General features: G+C 41.1%; 1 protein-coding gene across 1 annotated transcript in view; it reads right to left on the bottom strand.

The window, feature by feature from the left end:
* Positions 1–689: 689 nt before the first annotated feature.
* Positions 690–22,026, bottom strand: part of qrsl1 (glutaminyl-tRNA amidotransferase subunit QRSL1) — a 44,766-nt gene continuing 23,429 nt past the window's right edge. Inside the window, exons 8-11 of the mRNA XM_072246126.1 lie at positions 14,785–14,977; positions 13,425–13,542; positions 11,877–12,082; positions 690–5,344 (exon numbers count right to left, since the gene is read on the bottom strand). Coding sequence (XP_072102227.1) covers positions 5,133–5,344; positions 11,877–12,082; positions 13,425–13,542; positions 14,785–14,977 — 729 coding nt within the window. The 3' untranslated portion in view covers positions 690–5,132. The remainder of the gene's footprint in view (positions 5,345–11,876; positions 12,083–13,424; positions 13,543–14,784; positions 14,978–22,026) is intronic.

Genomic DNA, 22,026 nt, shown 5'->3' with positions numbered 1-22,026 from the left:
CACGGTATAACAGGTTCATCGGGCAGATCATCTAAACACAGAACTGGACCGTTGTCTTCTTCTGGAAGGGTTCTTTTTCGCCCAACCAAACCAACCACCAGCACAGCCGCAAGCAACATCATGACAAGAAAGTGATAGCCTGCAGCCACTACAAAGGGTTGATCGCCAGCACAAGCTGGTTGTTCCAATCCAAATCAACATTCAACTAAAATCCTGTTGGTACTCATCAAGAGGGAGGAGTTATGGCAAGCTGAAACAACCAACGCGTTTTGGTCAACTGACGAACAATCCCAGGTTGACTTTTGCTGATTGATTGTAATTCCTAACAGCATCTCGAAAATTCTTGGGTCAGCTGCTTAAATAGTCGTCTTTAAGATTTTTGTAGCTATGTAGTTTTACTGAATAAATGTTTATTTTCTGTTCGAGCTTTGTTCCATCTCCTGGTTTAGGATCCCATTAGTTATAGGTGAGTGAATACAAAAAAATGCTAACATTTTTTAAAAAGTCTGTCCAACTGCTTTTGCTCAGAGCAAATTTTACAATTGATGGCATGCAAATGAGATGAAACTGAAACTTGAGGAAAAAAATATTAAAATTGGCACAGTTTACACCAACTTTTTCTCGTGCAGTTAAAGGACTAATCACCTTTGAACTTTGGAGCTTAGATTTAAAATACATTGACTGGTTTTACAGTTGACTCAGAGTTACAAGAATTTTAATGTCAAAGTGTGGATAAATTTGAATTAATATCTGCATTTCTGGGATGACTGATTCCAGCTTATCCACTCTGTATAAACATCAACATTCAACTAACTTATGTTGTAATATCAGAAAAATATTTACACAATATACCCTAATGCAAATTTAATTCTTTTTCTTTCTCAATCTTATTAGTTTCATAATAATAGACATACCATGGTAATGGTGCGGTTATTGGGAATACATTGTTATAATTAGCATAAGTAATTATAGAGCCAGTTGACACTTAAATAATAAAACTCCCAATCAAATAGGATACAGATAAACAAGATAAAACAAGGAAAAATATCTAAAATGCAAATTTAATTCATCCATTCAAAATTCTGCTTAGATTGTGGTAAAAAATTAAGAATATTTAGAAATGATTACTTTGTAATTTTTACATTTTTGAAGGATTATTTATACAGTGTCTTTCACAACATAGGATATTCTAAAATACTGTCAAAGTGCAGTGCCTACTGGAGAAAATGCAGAGGTAAATTTGTGCACAACAGGTTCCTGCAAATAACAAGGATATCCAATGGTATATCTGTTTTAACGATATTGACCCGGAGACTGGAGAGAACCCCTCCACTTTTCTGCAATTAAGTGTAAATAATCCTGATTCCTCTGTATAACTGCCCACACCTTTGGCTTGCTCCTTAAATGCCCACCATCTAAAGAGCCAAACTTCAGCCAATTCCATTCACTCAAGGAGCTGACAGCACTTGATACAGACTGCAAAGGCTATGGGATCAGCTAACATCTCAGCTGTAGTACTGAAGGCCTGTGTCTCAGAACTAGCTGCATATTTATCAAGCTAGTTCTGAGGCATGGCATTTATACAATAACATGGAAGATTTCCCATGAATGTCCTAACAAGAAGAAGCAGGGCAATGTCAATTGGCTAATTACAACCTAATCACACCCATTCATCAGCAAAATTTAATTAAAATCTTCTGATTTGTTTCCAATTGTTGTTAATGTTCTTTAAAAGGATTGGGTGCTTTCTCTGTGTATTCAGTCCTTCTGGATGAGAAACTAGTTACTTTCACTCCAGTTCTGAGTACTGGAATACCAGAGTGTGAATTCTTTCATCACAGGACTGTTGTTGTACATCAGCTATCATACTCCTGACGGAGAAAAATCTTGGTCTAAATATTTATGTGGTCTCACACATATATTCACACATTTGAAGCGGAAATACTTTGATGCATAGAGCAGGCATGCAAGATGTTACCCACATCCACTTCTTTCCTGCTTCAGTCTCCCCTTTATGTCAGGATGCTGTTCATTGACTATAGCTCAGCATTTAACACCATCATTCCCACAATACTGATTGAGAAGTTACAGAACCTGGGCCTCCGTACCTCCCTTTGCAATTAGATCCTCAACTTCCAATCTGTACGGATTGGTGATAACATATCATCCTCGTTGACGATCAATACTGTTGCACCTCAGGGGTGTGTGCCTAGTTCACTGCTCTACTCTCTCTATACCCATGACTGTGTGGCTAGGGCATAGGTCAAATACCATCTATAAATTTGCTGATGATACAACCATTGTTGATAGAATTTCAGATGGAGATGAGAGGGTGTACAGGACCGAGATACGCCAACTGGTGGAGTGGTATCACAGCAACAAACTTGCACTCAACGTCAGTAAGACGAAAGAGCTGATTGTGGACTTCAGGAAGGGTAAGATGAAGGAACACATACCAATCCTCATGGGGGATCAGAAGTGGAGAGACTACACAGTTTCAAGATCTCTGAGGACCTAACCTGGTCCCAACATATCAATGCAGTTATAAAGAAGGCAAGACAGCAATTATACTTCATTAGGAGTTTGAAGAGATTTGGTATGTCAACAAATACACTCAAAAACTTCTATAGATGTACCGTGGAGAGCATTCTGACAGGCTGCATCACTGACTGGTACGGGGGGGCTATTGCACAGGACCGAAAGAAGCTGCAGAGGGTTGTAAATTCAGTCAGCTCCATCTTGGGTACTGGCCTACAAAGTACCCAGAACATCTTCAAGGAGCGGTGTCTCAGAAAGGCAGCGTCCATTATTAAGGACTTCCAGCACCCAGGGCATGCCCTTTTCTCACTGTTACCATTAGGTAGGTGGTACAGAAGCCTGAAGGCACACACTCAGCAATTCAGGGACAGCTTCTTCCCCTCTGTCATCCGATTCCTAAATGGACATTGAACCTGTGAACGCTACCTCACTTCCTAAATATATATTATTTCTGTTTTTGCACAATTTATAATCTATTCAATATACGTATACTGTAATTTATTATTATTTTTCTTCTTCTATATTATGTATTGCATTGAACTGCTGCTGCTACATTAACAAATTTCACGACACATGCCAGTGATAATAAACCTGATTCGGATTCAGATTCTCTGCTATCTTCAATCATCTCCTTTACTCTTGCCTGTCAATTCACCCAGTCACCTCTTCCCAGAGTGTGGCCACTCATAACCATTCTCATTCACACTCATCATCATCCAGTCTTATATATTGGTCATAAAATGCTGAGGCATGTGCTGTCTTTCAAAACACTGGGCCTGTGACTCCAGTACTGCCTTTCAAACTTAGGGGGTTAGAATGGAAAATGGTTTGGTTTCCAGGGTCTGCTTTACCAGAAAAAAAACATACACAGCAGAATGAAAGCCCAAAGATCAGTACCATCAGAAATGTGGTGCCAAGAAAAGGGCAAGGAGTTCACTGCTGATAAGTCAGACAAGGCATAACCACTCAGAACCAAAGACGAGTTGATATTTCTTCAGGAATACAAAGCGTCAAAGCCAAATGGAAGCAATGCTTCAATACAACAGTTGAAGGTGTGTCATTGTTGAACCCAACTCATAAGATTTCAAGAAAATGCCCAGAGTTCGCACTGGGATCTTCAAGTTTGTCTCAGGCTTCAATGTGACTTTGGCTGATCATACTGCTCAGATCTCACCTCTTCTTCTGTGTCAGGATTCAAAAAGAGATGGGAGAATTAGGCTATTTGGTCTACTGATTCTGCTCTGCCATTTCATCCTGGCTGATATATTATCCTTCTCAAACCCATTCTCCTGCCTTCTCCCTGTAAACTTTGACACCCTTACTGTCGAAGAACCTACTGACCTCCCCTGTAAATATACACATTGACTTCTAGAGACTTTTTAAAATATACCCAATGACTTCTAGTGACTCTGTTTTAAATATACCCAGTGACTCTAGCTCTGAGTAGTGGAAGATACCCAAGTGGCCTCCACAACTGTATGCACAGATGGACCACACTCTGGCTAAAGAAATTCCTCATCTTTGTACGAAAGGGATGTCCTTCTATTCTGAGGCTGTACCCTCTGTTCTTAGACTCACCTACCACAGGAACTATTCTCTCCACATCCACTTCTCCATTGGCCTCAATGCTCTGATCTTTCAAAAATGTATCCACCTCTTCTCTCAATATCCCCAGTGATCTAGTCTCCACAACTCACCAAAGGAGAGAATCGAGAATTTCCCATTTTGCAAAGAAATTCCTTCAGACCTTAGCTTTAAGAGTCCACCCTGCTTCAAGCCCACCACAAACACTCCACACTCCCAATCTTGTAACCACGTCCTTTCAATCATCCTGAATGTTCTGAAAGGGTACTTCTCAAAAGTCAAGCACAAACTATCCTCCCCACTATTTCATTCTTACAAACAGGCAAGCCACCTATAGCATGACAAATCCTTACTTGTATTCCCTCAAACAGACTGCTTCCCATTGCTTGGTGAATTCTGTTGAAATTGACATGCAGTTTTAGACCATGCAGATTATGAGCCATTATTTCAATGGACTGACATTTAGAAGTACTCTTCTGTTTGAATAGCATGCATTAGTGCATACTACAGGAGAGAGGCCATCTTTTCTTTCTTGTATCAGACTTTTAATCATAATGCCATGAATGCACTTTGAAAATTAAAATGCTCGCTTCTACCATTCCACCAGTGCTCCTATTTTTTTTTAATTGAACAGCATGGCCAGATCAGAGACCATCAGAATTCTTGATAGGGTAGACAGACACAATGGCCATATGGGAATTGGCACTAAATAACTATCTTTCCAGTGATACACAAATCTAAAAAAAAAAGGAGAAGAAAATAATAATCGTGTGCACCCCAGAACTGCTCAGCTGTCGTGATTTAGGCAGGAGTATCGCTTTGACAAAGCTTCCAAAAGAGGAAATAGAAAATAAGCTGATAAAACAGAAAGGTAGAAGTACATCTGGATAAGATGCATTGTACTATTCTTTGATACATTATTAAAATGTATAAGTTCCAGTTTTAGCTTCACAGTTGAAAGTCCTTCCCAAACATTTATGGTTTAAGCCACTGTGCTTTTGGAAAAAATATCAGGAGACACCAACTGAACTCTGAGGTTTAACAAGATCGCTACAATTATTTAACAGTGCCTGGAGATTGAGAAGTGGAAAATTCATTTGTTGTTCAAACCATTTGGCAACAGTCAGTAGTTGCTTATCACAGAAGGCCCGTCCAATGAACTGAAGGCTAAGTGGCAGTCCTCTTCCTGACAATGTGGCAGGTACAGCTATAGCTGGCAAACCTGAAATGAAAAATTATGATAAAGTAAGGTAGAGCTTCCACTAATAGGAAAACAAAGTTGAATTCTGACACAAGACTCTTAAATTCTTTCCCTTCTTTGCTTTGCTATATTCTTGATGATAAAGTCAGTGTGGGTAAAATATACGGAACAGACTGGAAAGGGGATAAGAAAGCTCCTAATTTTCAGACCACAAAAACCATATTCACCACTTAATTAATTTAAATCAGGAAAAATATACCACTCACACTTCTTTTTCACTGGTGGCACAACAGTAAAAATTGCTAACAGTTTCAAACTCCTGCGAGTGCACATCTCCTACAATCTTTCATGGTCCAAAAACACATCCTCCACAGTAAAGAAAGCTCACCAAAGCCTCTACTTTGTGGAGAATGAAGAGAGTTGATCTACGTACATCAATACTCATGACCTTCTACAGATGCGTCACTGACAGCATCCCAACATGCTGCATCACTGTGTGCTACAGAAATTGCACTGTGGTGGACAGAAGAGCTCTACAGTGGGTCATTAAAATTGCAACTCTACATCTACTCTGTACAACCCCGTAAGGATTTTGTACTTTTCAGTGAGATTACTACTCAGTCTTCTAAACTCAAGGAAGTATATATCTCCTGATATGACAAAACCACCATTCCAGGAATCAACCTCACTAAATTTACCAGACTCTTCTATGTAGGGGAAGATTGGACTTCTACACAATATTCTAGTGTTCCGCATATTTGGAGCACAGTGCCTCTATGTATGGATTAAGATCTCCATACTTTTTGACTTTAACTTTTTCACTGGACCTACAAGTTAATTTTTAATTATTATGTTTCTCTGTACATCAACAATGATCAATTGTTCACCATTAAAAAAAATGACTTCTACAGTACTGTGCAAAAGTCTTAGCTTGGTCCAGGTGTCAATTTTAACTGGCATTTTGATGACAAACTCTGCCATCTTCATCGGGCATGATGCCTAGACATGTCTAGGCCAGTGGAATATATACTCAACTCCCGTTGTCTGTCCCTCCTGATTGGTTACTCCTTAACCAATCAGGTTTCCTCTGTCCCACCTTGTTTAAAATCAGATTCCAGTTCTTACTTAGAGTGAGACGTTCGTCTTTGTAGAAATTCTTATTCTCTAGTCTTATTTCAATGGCTTCCTTCACCAAGCGGTCCCAAAAGCCATTGGTATGGCACTGCAGTATTGTGCTGAAGACAATCCTGTGGTCACTGCATGTGCTACATTCCACCGTGCACCCCATCTTGCTGATATACACTGTACCACATTTAGAAGGGATCTTGTAAGCACTAGCCGCCCTGAGTTTTTGACCTGCATAAGCTATAATTTGAGCTTCCTTACAGGTATGTGGATGGTATTTTCTAGTACTTCTTCAGGATTCTGGCGATTTTTCCAGAACCTATGGAAATATAGGGAAGACAAGCAGTAGCAATGGTTCCTCCTTGTTGTTAGTTTTCCTGGTCTTTCTGTCAGTCCTTTTAAAGGTCCAACTGATTTCCTTTGCCTTGTAGCCATTCTGAAAGAACATTGCACGTAATCATCTTATCTCCTCATGTAGACTCTCCGGGTCCGAAATAGCTTTTGCACGGTTAATCAAAGTACAAAGAACCACTCTATGTTGGAGGCGTGATGGTGGCTGTCATTGATGAGGTACAAGTCCGTGCATGTGGGCTACCAATAGATGCCACGTCCGAGGCTACCATCTAGTATGTTCAAGAACAAGAGGCAATCATTCTTCCCCATCGTAAATGTTTGAATGTATACTGTTCAGATGGTCATGGAACTGTTGGAGTGGCTAGAGTCCATGTGGCCACACTACTAAGGGTGATGAACTCAGTATTCTCTCCTCAAAGTCCTCCATGTAGAAATTAGCAATGGTGCCACTCAGTCCAATTGTTCATAGTAGTTCCCCTTACAGAGGAAGTACATCGATATAAAGATGTGTTCAAAAAGGTCAACAATACACTTTAACAAACCTTGATTGCAGGAGGACCAAAGTGTCCTTAATGGGAACCCTTGTGAAAAGGGACACCATGGCAAAACTGATCATTATATCCTCTGGGACTTGTACCTCAACAATGACAGCCACCATCACACCTCCCAATATACAGCAATTCTTTCTTCTTTGATTAACAGTGTGAAAACTCTTTTGGATCCAGAGAGTCTCCACGAGGAAAGAAGATGATTACGCATGACATTCCTACAGAATGGCTTCAAGGCAAAGGAAATCAATCAGGTCCTTAAAAGGGCCAATGCAAAAACCAGGAAACTTAACAACGTGGAGGAGCCTGTTTTTCCTATATTTCCACGGTTTCTGGAAGGATTGCCAGGATCCTGAAGAAATACTGGATTAATACCATCCACAAATTCATAAGGAAGCTCAAGTCACAGCATATGCAGGTCAAAGATGAGCTGGGACTCAGGCTGGCTGGCATTTACAGGATTCCCTGTGAATGTGGAGGAGTGACAGGGCACATGGTGGAAAACCGCATCAAAGAGCATAGGATGTGTATCTGCTTAGGTTACCCAGAGAGAACTGTGGTAGCAGAACATTACATACAAAGTGACCACAGTATGGACTTCGACAGCACAAAACTACCCTGCTGCGCCAATGGCTTTTGGGATCGCCTAGTGAAGGAAGCCATTGAAATAAGACTAGAGAATAAAAGTTCAAACAAAGACAAAGGTCTCGCTCCAAATAAGAACTGGAGTACAATTTTAAACAAGGTGGAGTAACAAAAACCTGACTGGTTGAGGACCAACCAATCAGGAGTGTCAGATGATAGAAGTTGAGCATACATGCAACCAGACTAGACATGACTAGGCATCATCCCTGATGAAGATGGCAGAGCTTATCATCGAAACATTGGTTAAAATCGATATCTGGACCCGGCTGGAAGCCTGAGAAGAGTTTATGTGTCGTATACACCGGGAAAGCACTAGATCCTTTTTCTTAGGCACACACACACACACACACACACACACACACACATATATATAGCTAGAGTTCCTAAGACTTTTGCACAGTACTGTAGTAATTTTATATACGGCACTGTACTGGTGTCAAAAATTTTATGACATATGTGAGTGATGATAAACCTGATTCTGATATGGTCTCCATTGTGGACTGATTATGTAATGATCAATAACCAGTTGTTTGGAATCAAATGACTTTGCCTAGTGTCTCAGGCTGGGTGTGTGTAACCCATGTCACCCCACCGCCCCCTATCTCTGACACTCCTCCTCTGCCACCTGTCCTATGCTCTCCCTACTGAGCTCCATCCTTGCCATTCCCAACATCCTTTGCTCCCACCAGATTTACAAACTTACTGTCCACTCCACATTGACAAAAACAGTCAATACGTGTTTAGTTTCATCTTACAGTAAGACATCATTTGGATGAACAGAAAGGAGCAGAGACCAGCCTGAGGAACAAAACTGGGATCTACTGTCTCCCCTGCTGATGACAGTATAAAGGTAACACCTGCCTATGAGTGCATCAGAGAGAGAGTACATAGGACATTCTCCAGGATGCTACCAAGATTGGAGGGTTTTAGTTATGGGGAAAGATTAGCTAGACTGGGTTTGTTTTTCTGGAGTGAAAGGGCAAGGCTAAGTGATGATCATAGATGATAAAAGATTGAGCGGCATATATAGGGTAGTTAGCATCTTTTCCCCAATATAGGGATATCAAAAGTAGAGGACATACTTTTTAGGAGACTTGAGGACTTTTTTTTAAAAACATAGAGAGTGCTGATAACTGCAAAGCACTGACAGAGGAGGTGGTGGAATCAGATATTATTGCTAAATTTTGGAGGCATTAGGCAGATACTTAAACAGGAAAGACAGAAAGATACAGTCCTAATGTGGACAATAGAATTGGTATAAGTGGGTAAAAAGGTTGGCATAGATATGATGGCTCCTGAATTGGCTGCTGGTTTCGTTTCAGGAGTCACTTTTATGAACTTCAGTTCTGAATACTATTTGCTTACTTTTATTGTTTACACAATAAAAGTACATTGGGTGTTTGGTGGTTTTGTTTTTTTTTTAATGGGCTCTACTGGGATTCTTTGTTTTGTGCCTGCCTGTATACATACATTGATAATAAATGTACTTTAAATTTAACTGAGGGGCCCAATTGTGCGCTGTGTAGCGACGACTATAATTTGAAGACAGTGCTGTCCATGCTGTACTTGGAAGTCCACATTTAATGTTTTCTTTACTTCCTGTGTCTCTAACAGGCTTTGGAATTTTTGAGACTTCGACTCTTCTATTAACTATCCATATAACTTTAAAACAAAATGCTTGGTACCATGGCACAGCAGGCAGTGATGCATCTCACAGCAACCTGGGTTCAATCCTGTCTCTGTGAAGCTTGCATGTTCTCTCTGTGACCTTGTAACTTTTACCTGAGTATCCTTGGTACGCCGCCCCCAAACTAAAACATCCCAAGGACATGTTGATTAGTATTGGATACTGTAAGTTGCCCCTCATGTAGGTGCATTGTAGGAGAAACAGAGGGTGGAAGGAGAATCAGGAGGAGGTCACTGGGAAATAACTGAGGAAACAGGATTGCTCTGAGAGGCAGCACAAGCTGATCAGGCTGAATAGCTTCCTTCTCTGTAATAAGGAAACATGGAAATGTTTCTGTTCTGTAATTCTATCCACATTAAAGCCTGAAATTATGTTGTTACAATTTGAAATTGGGTGGCAGGGTGGAGATACGTCTCTACCAAAGGAGGTGTAAGGCACTCTTCCCTTCGCTAGCCTGCAGGTCACCCTTGGGCAGGGTGTAGCACCTGTTTAGCCCCCTGAAGCCATTGGAGCAGGTGGTGGTTGAGACTACTGACACTAGGTAGGCAGTCTCTAAAGAGTATTGATAATGGCTGGGTCAAAGGCACTGTCCAAAAGAAGGCAATGGCAAACTACTTCTGTAGAAAAATTTGCCAAGAACAATCATGGTCATCATGATCGCCTATGTCAGCAGTCCCCAACCACTGGGCCGCAAAGCAAGTGCTACCGGGCCGTGAGGAAACGATATGATTTGGCGATATGAGTCAGCTGTACCTTTCCTCATTCCCTGTCACGCGCACTGTTGAGCTTAAACGCACGCGAGGTCATTACTCGCACGTCATCCATGTCAGCGTGGGAAGGAGATCAACTCCTCGAGCTTGCAAATGACGACGGGCTGAAAAGTATGTTTGACATAATATCTTGCTGGCATTCTGGATCAAAGTCAAGGCTGAATATCCTGAGGTAGCCACGAAAGCACTGAAAATGTTGCTTCTATTTCCAACATATCTCTGCAATGAATGCAACGAAAACTAAATTGCGGAATAGACTGGACATAAGGAACCCCGTTCGAGTATCTCTGTTTCCCATCACCCTTCGATAGGACCATCTTGTTGCAGGAAAACAAGCCCAGGGCTCCCACTGATTCAGTGATATTGGTGTGTTGCAATGATTTTATATGTTCATATGGGGAAAATATGTGCTGTGTGTTTCATAACCAAACGTTACTTAAAATGTTATGATGCTATTGACTTACTTATATAACCATAAGACAATTATAGCACGGAAACAGGCCATCTCTGCCCCTCTAGTCCGTGCCGAACGCTACTCTCACCTAGTGCCACCGACCTGCACTCAGCACATAACTCTCCGTTCCTTTCCTGTCCATATAGCTATCCAATTTTTCGTTAAATGATAATATCGAACCTGCCTCTACCACTTCTACTGGAAGTTCGTTCAACACTTACTTCAAGCTCCCCTGTCCTCCCTTGATAATTGACTTATCACTATATTCATGCGAGGAAAATATGCGCTGTGTGTTTAATATTAAATTCGTTAGATAAACCCTTTAGAAACGAAATTGAGTGTATTAGCAACTTATCACCTATATTCCGGTCGTGATTAACACCGCCCCCCCCCCCCCCCCACACAGAATCGCCAAAAACGATTTGTAGAGAAAATTCGGCACGTTACATGTACGCGCATGCGCACTGGTGCACACGCATGGCCTCATGGTTATTGTAGTCTTTCTCGGGGTAAACCCAACGTATTTGACTACTACTCTTGTCCGTTGGCAACTCTACCCCGCTCCCCCGGATCGGCCGGTCCGCAAGAATATTGTCAATATTAAACTGGTCCGCAGTGCAAAAAAGGTTGGGGACCCCTGGCCTATGTCATGTGCCACAGCACGTAATGATGACAATGATGGTGATACTGTGAAATACAATGTACAATAACACACTTGAGTTTTGTATTGTGTACAGAATCCATCTAAAGCCATTCCAGTCTAAACCACAGCAATACTTTTAGAATTTCAGCAGGAACGCTCCTTTCTTTGATAGAGATTTTTTTTTCAACTTTGAAAACTTTTACACAAAGAATACTGAAATGTTTCCTGAGAACAGGATTATCGGTAAATACATAACCAAGTAATGAGAGGTATAGTGCAAATACAAAAAAGCTCTCTATTTTCCATTATAAAGGATGCATCGTATACCTGCTAGGTTCACTGGCTGTGTAAAAACATCCTCTTGTGCAGTCCTCGTCCGGTTATCTTCTTTGATAAACTCAAGATATGTGGAGGCATCACTTAGAGTTGTGGGTGTAAGGAGGACATCAACGCCTGATCTGAAAACCTTCAGAAAGTCATTTGCAATAAGGCGTCTCACTTTCTGGGCTTTAACAAAATAGTCATTGTAATTCCTAAGAAAAGACAAAAATAAGGGAAGAAAAATAAAGTATTCATCTTTAGTGTGAAAACAACTAAGAGAGCAGGACAATGTTTTAACAGTAAACATCTTTACAGGAACCAAGTCCTAGATCATTCTTCTCTTATTGATAATGACAAAGCTAAATGGCAGCTAGAAATTGATCAAACTGAGTTAGAGGGCAGGGGAAGGGAGAGGCCTTGGTAAATTTAGTAAGAAGTAATGAACTAAACTCTGTTAATGGCTCATTGTGTGCAAAGGTTTCATTCATAAAAAAACTTCAATAATCCACAGTCTGCCGATTTAGAAATTCCAATGGTTTAGTATCTGATCACTGTGTAAGATCTGCTATATTCCCTTCCATTCACTGAACTCCAGTTTCCACACTCTATTTCCACTCACTGGAGCCACAGATTCCACACTTTCTTTCCCACTCACCAAGCCCCGATGGCCACATCTTACTTCCTCACACCAGGACCTGGGAACTTAACTATTTTTACAATTATTTAAAAAATTCTATTTAGAGTTACATCGCAGAACAGGACCCTCTGGTTCAACAAGTTATGATGCCCAACAACCCACCTATTTAACCCTACAGGACAATTTACAATGACCAATTAACCCACTAACCAGTACGTCTTTGGACTGTGGGAGGAAACCAGAGCATCTGGAGGAAAGCCATTATATACTGGATAACATCTAAAGTAATATCAATTTCTAACATTATGTGATAACTAATAGAAATGACATCCAATAGTTCAGAATAGCTAGTGCAGCATCACCACAGTGCCAAGTTACTGGAATGTATTGTAACATGAATCTTATATGATCAAGAGTGTATAATGGTTGAAGAGATAAACATGAAGCAGCTGCTAAGGTTTTAGATAAAGCCAAAGGCTTAATGTAATATGGCAGAGCCTATTAATGGAAACATCTGTTCATAAGTAAAATGTTGGATTCAATAAAATTAATATGATAGAAAAATCAGTGTATTAGACACAAACTCTGTGCGACTATAGTAAGACAGGTGGGGCAACAAGAATACTTTTCAATGAGTGACTGAACATGTTGAAAACTTAATACTACCTGGTGGCCTTGCTCTAAATTATGTTCCCGCAGTCAAGTCTTTGAGACAAGTGTTCAACCGAAGAAGATTTAACATATAAATTAGGGGCACAGTGCAAATTAAAACATCAGTTTTCATTGAAAGAGAGTGTTCATGAAATGGCATCCAGCGTAATGAATGTGCTTGGAGAGACCCAATACAAGATAAACCGCATTAAAGCCAAGAAAAATATAGTAAACTCAGCACATCAGCTGATTATTCAGTGTCTTACTGTTTTAGAAGAAAGTAATTGCCTGCCAGGATTCTTCCTCGAACCACATCATTAAAGCCTTCATGCCTGGTTGCTGCATACATGGATTCTGTTGAATTTTCCACTTTACTGCGGTGCCCTTTAATTAAAAATATTCTAAATCAATTACAGAGGCTGAATGCCTAAGTATTTCATTTTGTCAAGTTCTAAGAATACCCCAGAAGACTGCATTTAAATTGGAAAGTGAGAAAATAACATTAGTGGATAAGGGACATTATTGGTTTATATTTGTATGTCTGTCCATCATTTCTATATGCTTTCAGAAGTCTATTTTCTAAGATCTGGAATTCTCATTCAAAACCTCTGACTTTCCACCCCTCATTCCTTTAAAACCTGTGTCATTAACTAAGATTTCATTGAGTTTTATTTTGCTTTGATTTTATTTTATCCCTGTGAAGTGCTTTAATATACTTTATGATATTAAGGATGCAGATGAATGCAAGTATTTATTGTAATAGAAGTGCAACATTGAATTACGAACACAGAATATTATATTTCTAACACAGAATAGCCAATTTAACCCAAGTTGTACTATTTAATTTTAGTCTTAAAAAAACACAGAAAATTGATGGGTGAAAAACATTGCGTGCATGTCTTGTAGTTTTCTAGGATTTTCTACATGAATTCACATCACATTTAGCTGTTACTGTTCAAGGTCGTGTTTCAAACTACACAGAGCACACATTCATCACAATCGACCATTTAAGTCAACATATTCACAACCACTTAATTCCTTTGTTTCACTTTTGATTGCCAATGTGATCCGAACCTGCTTTATTTGATTACACCTTTACAACAGCTCCAGAGACCAGATTCCATGTGACTTACTCTATCCCACTGAGATTTGAGCAAGATTGAATTTCATCTTTGTAACTAAATGTATGCCATCTGCTTTACTGCATAATTTTGTACCATTTTATATAGATTTTAAGGTCATTGCAAAGTTATTATCTTTTTAATATCAATTCCCATTTCAGCACATGTACTGTAAATGTTGATTATTTATTTATTTGACATACAGTGTGGAACAGGCCCTTCTGGCTTCATCGCGTTGTGCTGCCCATCAATCCGCAATTTAACCCTAGCCTAAATCATGGGACAATTTACAATGACCAATTAACCTACCAACCGCTATGTCTTTGGACTGCGGGAGGAAACCCACACAGTCACGGGGAGAATGTACAAACTCTTTACAGGCAACGATGGGAAGTGAACCTGGGTCACTGGTACTGTAAAGCATTGTGCTAAGTACACTACCGTGTCCTTAATTGATGCTACCCACTTAATCAATTTCTTGGGTATCCATACAGTAGCCCCATACCATATTCCAGTCCATCGAAGCGAGCCATATTGGATGCTACTTCTGTAGTGCACAGGACATGATAGCATACATTTGAGTATTGGGTGTGAGGAACAGAGACTTCAACAACTCTGGCACCTGCGTTTTCAAACAGCTCAGCTGCCTTTGTCCACACTTTCAATGTTTCACTGGAAAGTCCAGGTGCATGATACTCCTTTTAAAAAAAAAGAAAGGTGTTGATTTAAATAAAAGTCCAATCTCCTGGGTCAGATTAGTGTAACTAAATTACAGGTTTAAAAAAGTTTATATTTAACATTTTCAAAAATAGAGAACCAACTATTGGGAGAGTGTTTTCAAGGTTAATATGTAGCCTGATCCATTCCTGAAGACTTGAGGGGCATTATAACCATAATAAATAAACTGTAAAACTATTTTCAAATCATGGTTTGAGGAAAGTTTTTAAAAAATTTCTCTTATTACATAGGAGTAGTCCCTGGTGGCCCACGAATTTCTTCTCTAATGTGGACAGACAAGCTCTCACTTGGGCTTCCCTCAGTCTCTCCCAAAAGCAGTCTTTCAGAAAAAAAATAATGTGAGAATCAATCAACAGAAGCAGAGCGAAGCAAAAGCAAATGGGGTAGGATCAGATCTGGAGACCATTTAACAACTAATAAAATGGTTCTATGGTGAACCCTGGTGTAGCATCATGCATCTAACCTGAACACAATATTACCTGGCTACTATGCAGCACAGCTTCACAAATTCCAAAACATAGTATTACAATGATCCACACCCATCTACTGCAGAAGTACACATCAGCCAAACTAAAAACATAAAAATGTAAGAAAATAGGAGCCGTCATGGGATACAAAGCCGCACAAATTTGCCCCGCCATTCACTATGACCATGGCCGATATTCCACAAGCCTCATCTCCTCTCTTGTGCCAATTTCCCTTTCCTCTCATTTCTCTGCTTTTTCAAAAAAAAATGTATTTACTTCCTCTTTAAATTTCCTCAATGTTACAGCTGCAATTGCCTGGGCTACAAAATTCCACAGATTCACCATCCTCTGCGTAGAGTTCATACACACCTTAGTTTTAATTGTCTACCCCCTAATTTTATAATTATGCCTCATTTGAGACTTTCCATTAGTAAAAGCATCTATTCTGCCCTGCACCATAAGATCACCCCTCCTACCCACAGGAATATGTAATATAAACCCACTTATTCTCAACACTGCATTGCATACTTACTCCAATGTGGAATAGACATATCTAAACCCAAACTTTATTACATAGCTAACAAGAATGAACCCACTAATAGTTGTGTATAATTAAATACACTCATACGCATTGGCACTGGAGTATCTAACTCAGAAAAGGCATTACACATTCACTGTGTGGCTGAACAGATCCCAACATGACAAATGATATGTATTATATGCTACAATATTGACACAACAACAAAGCACCATTTATTCACAGACATAACAATGCAAACTGATATGACACTAACAATGTCCTCATACAATTACACTGGGTATTATAGCAACACACACCAAAGTTGCTGGTGAACACAGCAGGCCAGGCAGCATCTCTAGGAAGAGGTGCAGTCGACGTTTCAGGCCGAGACCCTTCATCAGGACTAACTGAAGGAAGAGTGAGTAAGAGATTTGAAAGTTGGAGGGGGAGGGGGAGATCCAAAATGGCAGGAGAAGACAGGAGGGGGAGGGATGGAGCCAAGAGCTGGACAGGTGATTGGCAAAAGGGATACGGGAGGATCATGGAGGTCCGGGAAGAAAGACGGGGGGGGGGGGAGGGGAACCCAAAGGATGGGCAAGGGGTATATTCAGAGGGACAGAGGGAGAAAAAGGAGAGTGAGAGAAAGAATGTGTGTATAAAAATAAATAACAGATGGGGTACGAGGGGGAGGTGGGGCATTAGCAGAAGTTAGAGAAGTCGATATTCATACCATCAGGTTGGAGGCTACCCAGACGGAATATAAGATGTTGTTCCTCCAACCTGAGTGTGGCTTCATCTTTACAGTAGAGGAGGCCGTGGATAGACATGTCAGAATGGGAATGGGATGTGGAATTAAAACGTGTGGCCACTGGGAGATCCTGCTTTCTCTGGCGGACAGAGCGTAGGTGTTCAGCAAAGCGGTCTCCCAGTCTGCGTCCGGTCTGGCCAATATATAAAAGGCCACATCGGGAGCACTGGACGCAGTATATCACCCCAGCCAACTCACAGGTGAAGTGTCGCCTCACCTGGAAGGACTGTTTGGGGCCCTGAATGGTGGTAAGGGAGGAAGTGTAAGGGCATGTGTAGCACTTGTTCCGCTTACACGGATAAATGCCAGGAGGGAGATCAGTGGGGAGGGATGGGGGGGGACGAATGGACAAGGGAGTCGCGTAGGGAGCGATCCCTGCGGAAAGCAGAGAGGGGGGGGAGGGAAGGGTGTGCTTAGTGGTGGGATCCCGTTGGAGGTGGTGGAAGTTACGGAGAATAATATGTTGGACCCAGAGGCTGGTGGGGTGGTAGGTGAGGACCAGGGGAACCCTATTCCTAGTGGGGTGGCGGGAGGATAGAGTGAGAGCAGATGTACGTGAAATGGGGGAGATGCATTTAAGAGCAGAGTTGATAGTGGAGGAAGGGAAGCCCCTTTCTTTAAAAAAGGAGGACATCTCCCTCGTCCTAGAATGAAAAGCCTCATCCTGAGAGCAGATGCGGCGGAGGCGGAGGAATTGCGAGAAGGGGATGGCGTTTTTGCAAGAGACAGGGTGAGAAGAGGAATAGTCCAGATAGCTGTGAGAGTCAGTAGGCTTATAGTAGACATCAGTGGATAAGCTGTCTCCAGAGACAGAGACAGAATGATCTAGAAAGGGGAGGGAGGTGTTGGAAATGGACCAGGTAAACTTGAGGGCAGGGTGAAAGTTGGAGGCAAAGTTAATAAAGTCAATGAGCTCTGTATGCGTGCAGGAAGCAGCGCCAATGCAGTCGTCGATGTAGCGAAGGAAAAGTGGAGGACAGATACCAGAATAGGCACGGAACATAGATTGTTCCACAAAGCCAACAAAAAGGCAGGCATAGCTAGCACTTTGGTGGTGCTAATAAAGCAGCGTGTCTACAGCTATACAGTGGCATGCAAAAGTTTGGGCACCCTGGTCAAAATTTCTGTTACTGTGAATAGCTAAGCGAGTAAAAGATGAACTGATTTCCAAAAGGCATAAAGTTAAAGGCAACACATTTCTTTAATATTTTAAGCAAGAAAACTTTTTTATTTCCATGTTTTACAGTTTCAAAATAACAAAAAAGGAAAAGGGCCCGAAGCAAAAGTTTGGGTACCCTGCATGGCAGTACTTAGTAACACCCCCTTTGGCAAGTATCACAGCTTGTAAACACTTTCTGTAGCCAGCTAAGAGTCTTTCAATTCTTGTTTGGGGGATTTTCACCGGTTTTTCCTTGCAAAAGGCTTCTAGTTCTGTGAGATTCTTGGGCCGTCTTGCATGCACTGCTCTTTTGAGGTCTATCCACAGATTCTAGATGATGTTTAGGTCGGGGAACTGTGAAGGCCATGGCAAAACCTTCAGCTTGCGCCTCTTGAGGTAGTCCATTGTGGATTTTGAGGTGTGTTTAGGGCCATTATCCTGTTGTAGAAGCCATCCTCTTTTCATCTTTGGCTTTTTTAAAGATGGTGTGATGTTTGCTTCCAGAATTTGCTGGTATTTAATTGAATTCATTCTTCCCTCTACCAGTAAATGTTCTCCGTGCCACTGGCTGCAACACAAGCCCAAAGCATGATCGATCCACCCCCGTGCTTAACAGTTGGAGAGGTGTTCTTTTGGATCAGCAAATTTGCTGATGATACAAAGATTGGAGGTGCAGTAGACAGTGAGAAAGGTTTTCAGAGCCTGCAGAGGGACTTGGAGCAGCTGGAAAAATGGGCTGAAAAATGGCAGATGGAGTTTAATACAGACAAGTGTGAGGTATTGCACGTTGGAAGGACAAACTAAGGTAGAACATACAGGGTTAATGGTAAGGCACTGAGGAGTGCAGTAGAACAGAGGGATCTGGGAATACAGATACAAAATTCCCTAAAAGTGTCGTCACAGGTAGATAGGGTCGTAAAGAGAGCTTTTGGTACATTGGCCTTTATTAATCAAAGTATTGAGTATAAAAGCTGGAATGTTATGATGAGGTTGTATAAGGCATTGGTGAGGCCGAATCTGGAGTATTGTGTTCAGTTTTGGTCACCAAATTACAGGAAGGATATAAATAAGGTTGAAAGAGTGCAGAGAAGGTTTACAAGGATGTTGCCAGGACTTGAGAAACTCAGTTACAGAGAAAGGTTGAATAGGTTAGGACTTTATTCCCTGGAGCGTAGAAGAATGAGGGGAGATTTGATAGAGGTATATAAAATTATGATGGGTATAGATAGAGTGAATGCAAGCAGGCTTTTTCCACTGAGGCAAGGGGAAAAAAAAACAGAGGACATGGGTTAAGGGTGAGGGGGGAAAGTTTAAAGGGAACATTGGGGGGGCTTCTTCACACAGAGAGTGGTGGGAGTATTGAATGAGCTGCCAGATGAGGTGGTAAATGCGGGTTCTTTTTTAACACTTAAGAACGAATTGGACAGATACATGGATGGGAGGTGTATGGAGGGATATGGTCCGTGTGCAGGTCAGTGGGACTAGGCAGAAAATGGTTCGGCACAGCCAAGAAGGGCCAAAAGGCCCGTTTCTGTGCTGTAGTTTCTATGGTTTTCATGAAATTCTGTACCCTTTTTTCTCCAAACATACCTTTGCTCATTGCAGCCAAAAAGTTCGATTCAAAATGTTCAAAGGAACATCTAAACAAGCCTGACACATTTTGGAAACAAGTCCTGTGGACTGACGAAGTTAAAATAGAACTTTCTGGCCGCAATGAGCAAAGGTATGTTTGGAGAAAAAAGGGTGCAGAATTTCATGAAAAGAACCCCTCTCCAATTGTTAAGCACGGGGGTGCATCGATCATGCTTTGGGCTTGTGTTGCAGCCAGTGGCACGGGGAACATTTACTGGTAGAGGGAAGAATGAATTCAATTAAATACCAGCAAATTCTGGAAGCAAACATCACACCGTTTGTAAAAAAGCCGAGGATGAAAAGAGGATGGCTTCTACAACAGGACAATGATCCTAAGCGCACCTCAAAATCCACAATGGACTACCTCAAGAGGCGCAAGCTGAAGGTTTTGCCATGGCCCTCACAGTCCCCCGACCTAAACACCATGGAGAATCTGTGGATAGACCTCAAAAGAGCAGTGCATGCAAGATGGCCCAAGAATCTCACAGAACTAGAAGCCTTTTGCAAGGAAGAATGAGCGAAAATCCCCCAAACAAGGATTGAAAGACTCTTAGCTGGCTACAAAAAGCATTTACAAGCTGTGATACTTGCCAAAGGGGGTGTTACTAAGTACTGCCATGCAGGGTGCCCAAACTTTTGCTTCGGGCCCTTTTCCTTTTTTGTTATTTTGAAGTTGTAAAAGATGGAAATAAAAAAATTTTCTTTCTTAAAATATTAAAGAAATGTGTCAACTTTAACCTTATGCCTTTTGGAAATCAGGTCATCTTTTACTCCTTTAGCTATTCACAGTAACAGAAATTTTGACCGGGGTGCCCAATCTTTTGCATGCCACTGTATTTGTTCAGCTACTGAACAATGATGAGAAACAAAATGCATAGTCAATCTACTTATTTTAAAATGCACTTAAATTGCTAGTAATAATGATAATTAAACATACCCCCATTCATTCCCACATAATACTGTGAAAACCACATGATGATCATATTCTTGATTAAGGAAGCTCTTGGAACAATATATAATATTTTACTTCTCTCTCAGTAAAGCTAGTAACATGAAAATAAAATCTGTCGTTTGTTTTCTTTTAATAATACTGGAGGGTAATGTTAAAAAAACAAATAAATCCTACAACTAGGTATCAATGGCTGGAACCTTTTTAACCAGATGGTGAATATTTACACGGACAGCAGTTCCATTTCCTGCTGCTGTCATCTGCAATAATTTCAGGCAGCCTGACAATCCCCATTCAGGGCAGGGATGGAATTGCTGGGAGTGTTAATATTTGCACTAAGGAGTTGTAAATATTTGCTGAAGACATTTTGAAAAGCTGTTGAGTTAATTAAGATAAATTATGGTATCAGAATTTAGAAATGTCGAAAGATGAAGGCCATGGGAGATGGGGGAAGTGGTGAAGTGGACACTTCATCAGTTAATTCTGTCAAAAATGTTGTGCAGTTAACTCATATGGGTTTTAGCGCTCTGCATCGTCACAAAAGCATGAGGGCCACTGGCTTCAACACACACAGTGTGATCATACTGCATTCTTTGGACTATCTTCCTGGTACCCATCTGCTGCAGTTCTCACTCACTCTCAGCTCTCCCTCCCTTCACTTGACTCTTTCATTCCAACTCTGCCTTCTTTCCTCTTCAGTATGTGAACTGAAGCAGTATTATTACCCTCCAGTATTACTAAAACAGATGACAGATTTAATTTTCATGTTACTAGCATAAGGAAAGCAACCTGAAGGATAATGGCTGTGTGTATCTCTTTCTCCGTGTAATGTGTGTATATATATATATATCCATAACCATATGTAGATAACGATATACAGCATTGCTGTGTATAAATGTGAGAGATCAGAGTGTGCTTCTTTCAATTCCTCTGTCTTCAGCCTGTCCCACCTCTTTGCTGGTTTCTCCCCAATTGTTCAATTGTCAGCCCTTTTCTTTCTTTTCTTCTCTCTCTCTCTCAAAAACTGATGCCACCGTTTCAGGATTATTTCCAGATTTTCAGTCACTTGAAACCCCAACCATCCAGCTTTATTGCCTGAAGCCTGTGGCCTAACCAACATCATCCAGACCTTTCCCAGAAAACCTCAGGAGTTTATTCAGCTGGCTGCCTGATGCTACCCGATGTCAGCAGATTGTGATCTGCCATTGCTCCAAAAAATGGGCTGGAGGGTGCCCGGATATGAATTCCCAACCAACCGAGGTGGATTCACCTGACCATTATGGTGGGTATGACAATACCTCACCTCCCACACTTCCCTAAACTCACAGGGTCTCTGATTTCTCCACATGGCCCTTAAATTCATGAGCTTACCAACTCTTACACTGCCCCTAAATGCAGACAGTCTCCTGTATCCCATGTGGGCTTCAAATCTTTAGACTGCTATGCTACCTTTTCAACCATGGGCCTGGGTCTT

Source organism: Mobula birostris, chromosome 2 (assembly GCF_030028105.1).
Source record: "Mobula birostris isolate sMobBir1 chromosome 2, sMobBir1.hap1, whole genome shotgun sequence".
NCBI lineage: Eukaryota > Metazoa > Chordata > Chondrichthyes > Myliobatiformes > Myliobatidae > Mobula > Mobula birostris.
The sequence above is the reverse complement of the archived record's forward strand: the minus strand, read 5'-3'. Positions and strand labels throughout refer to the sequence as shown.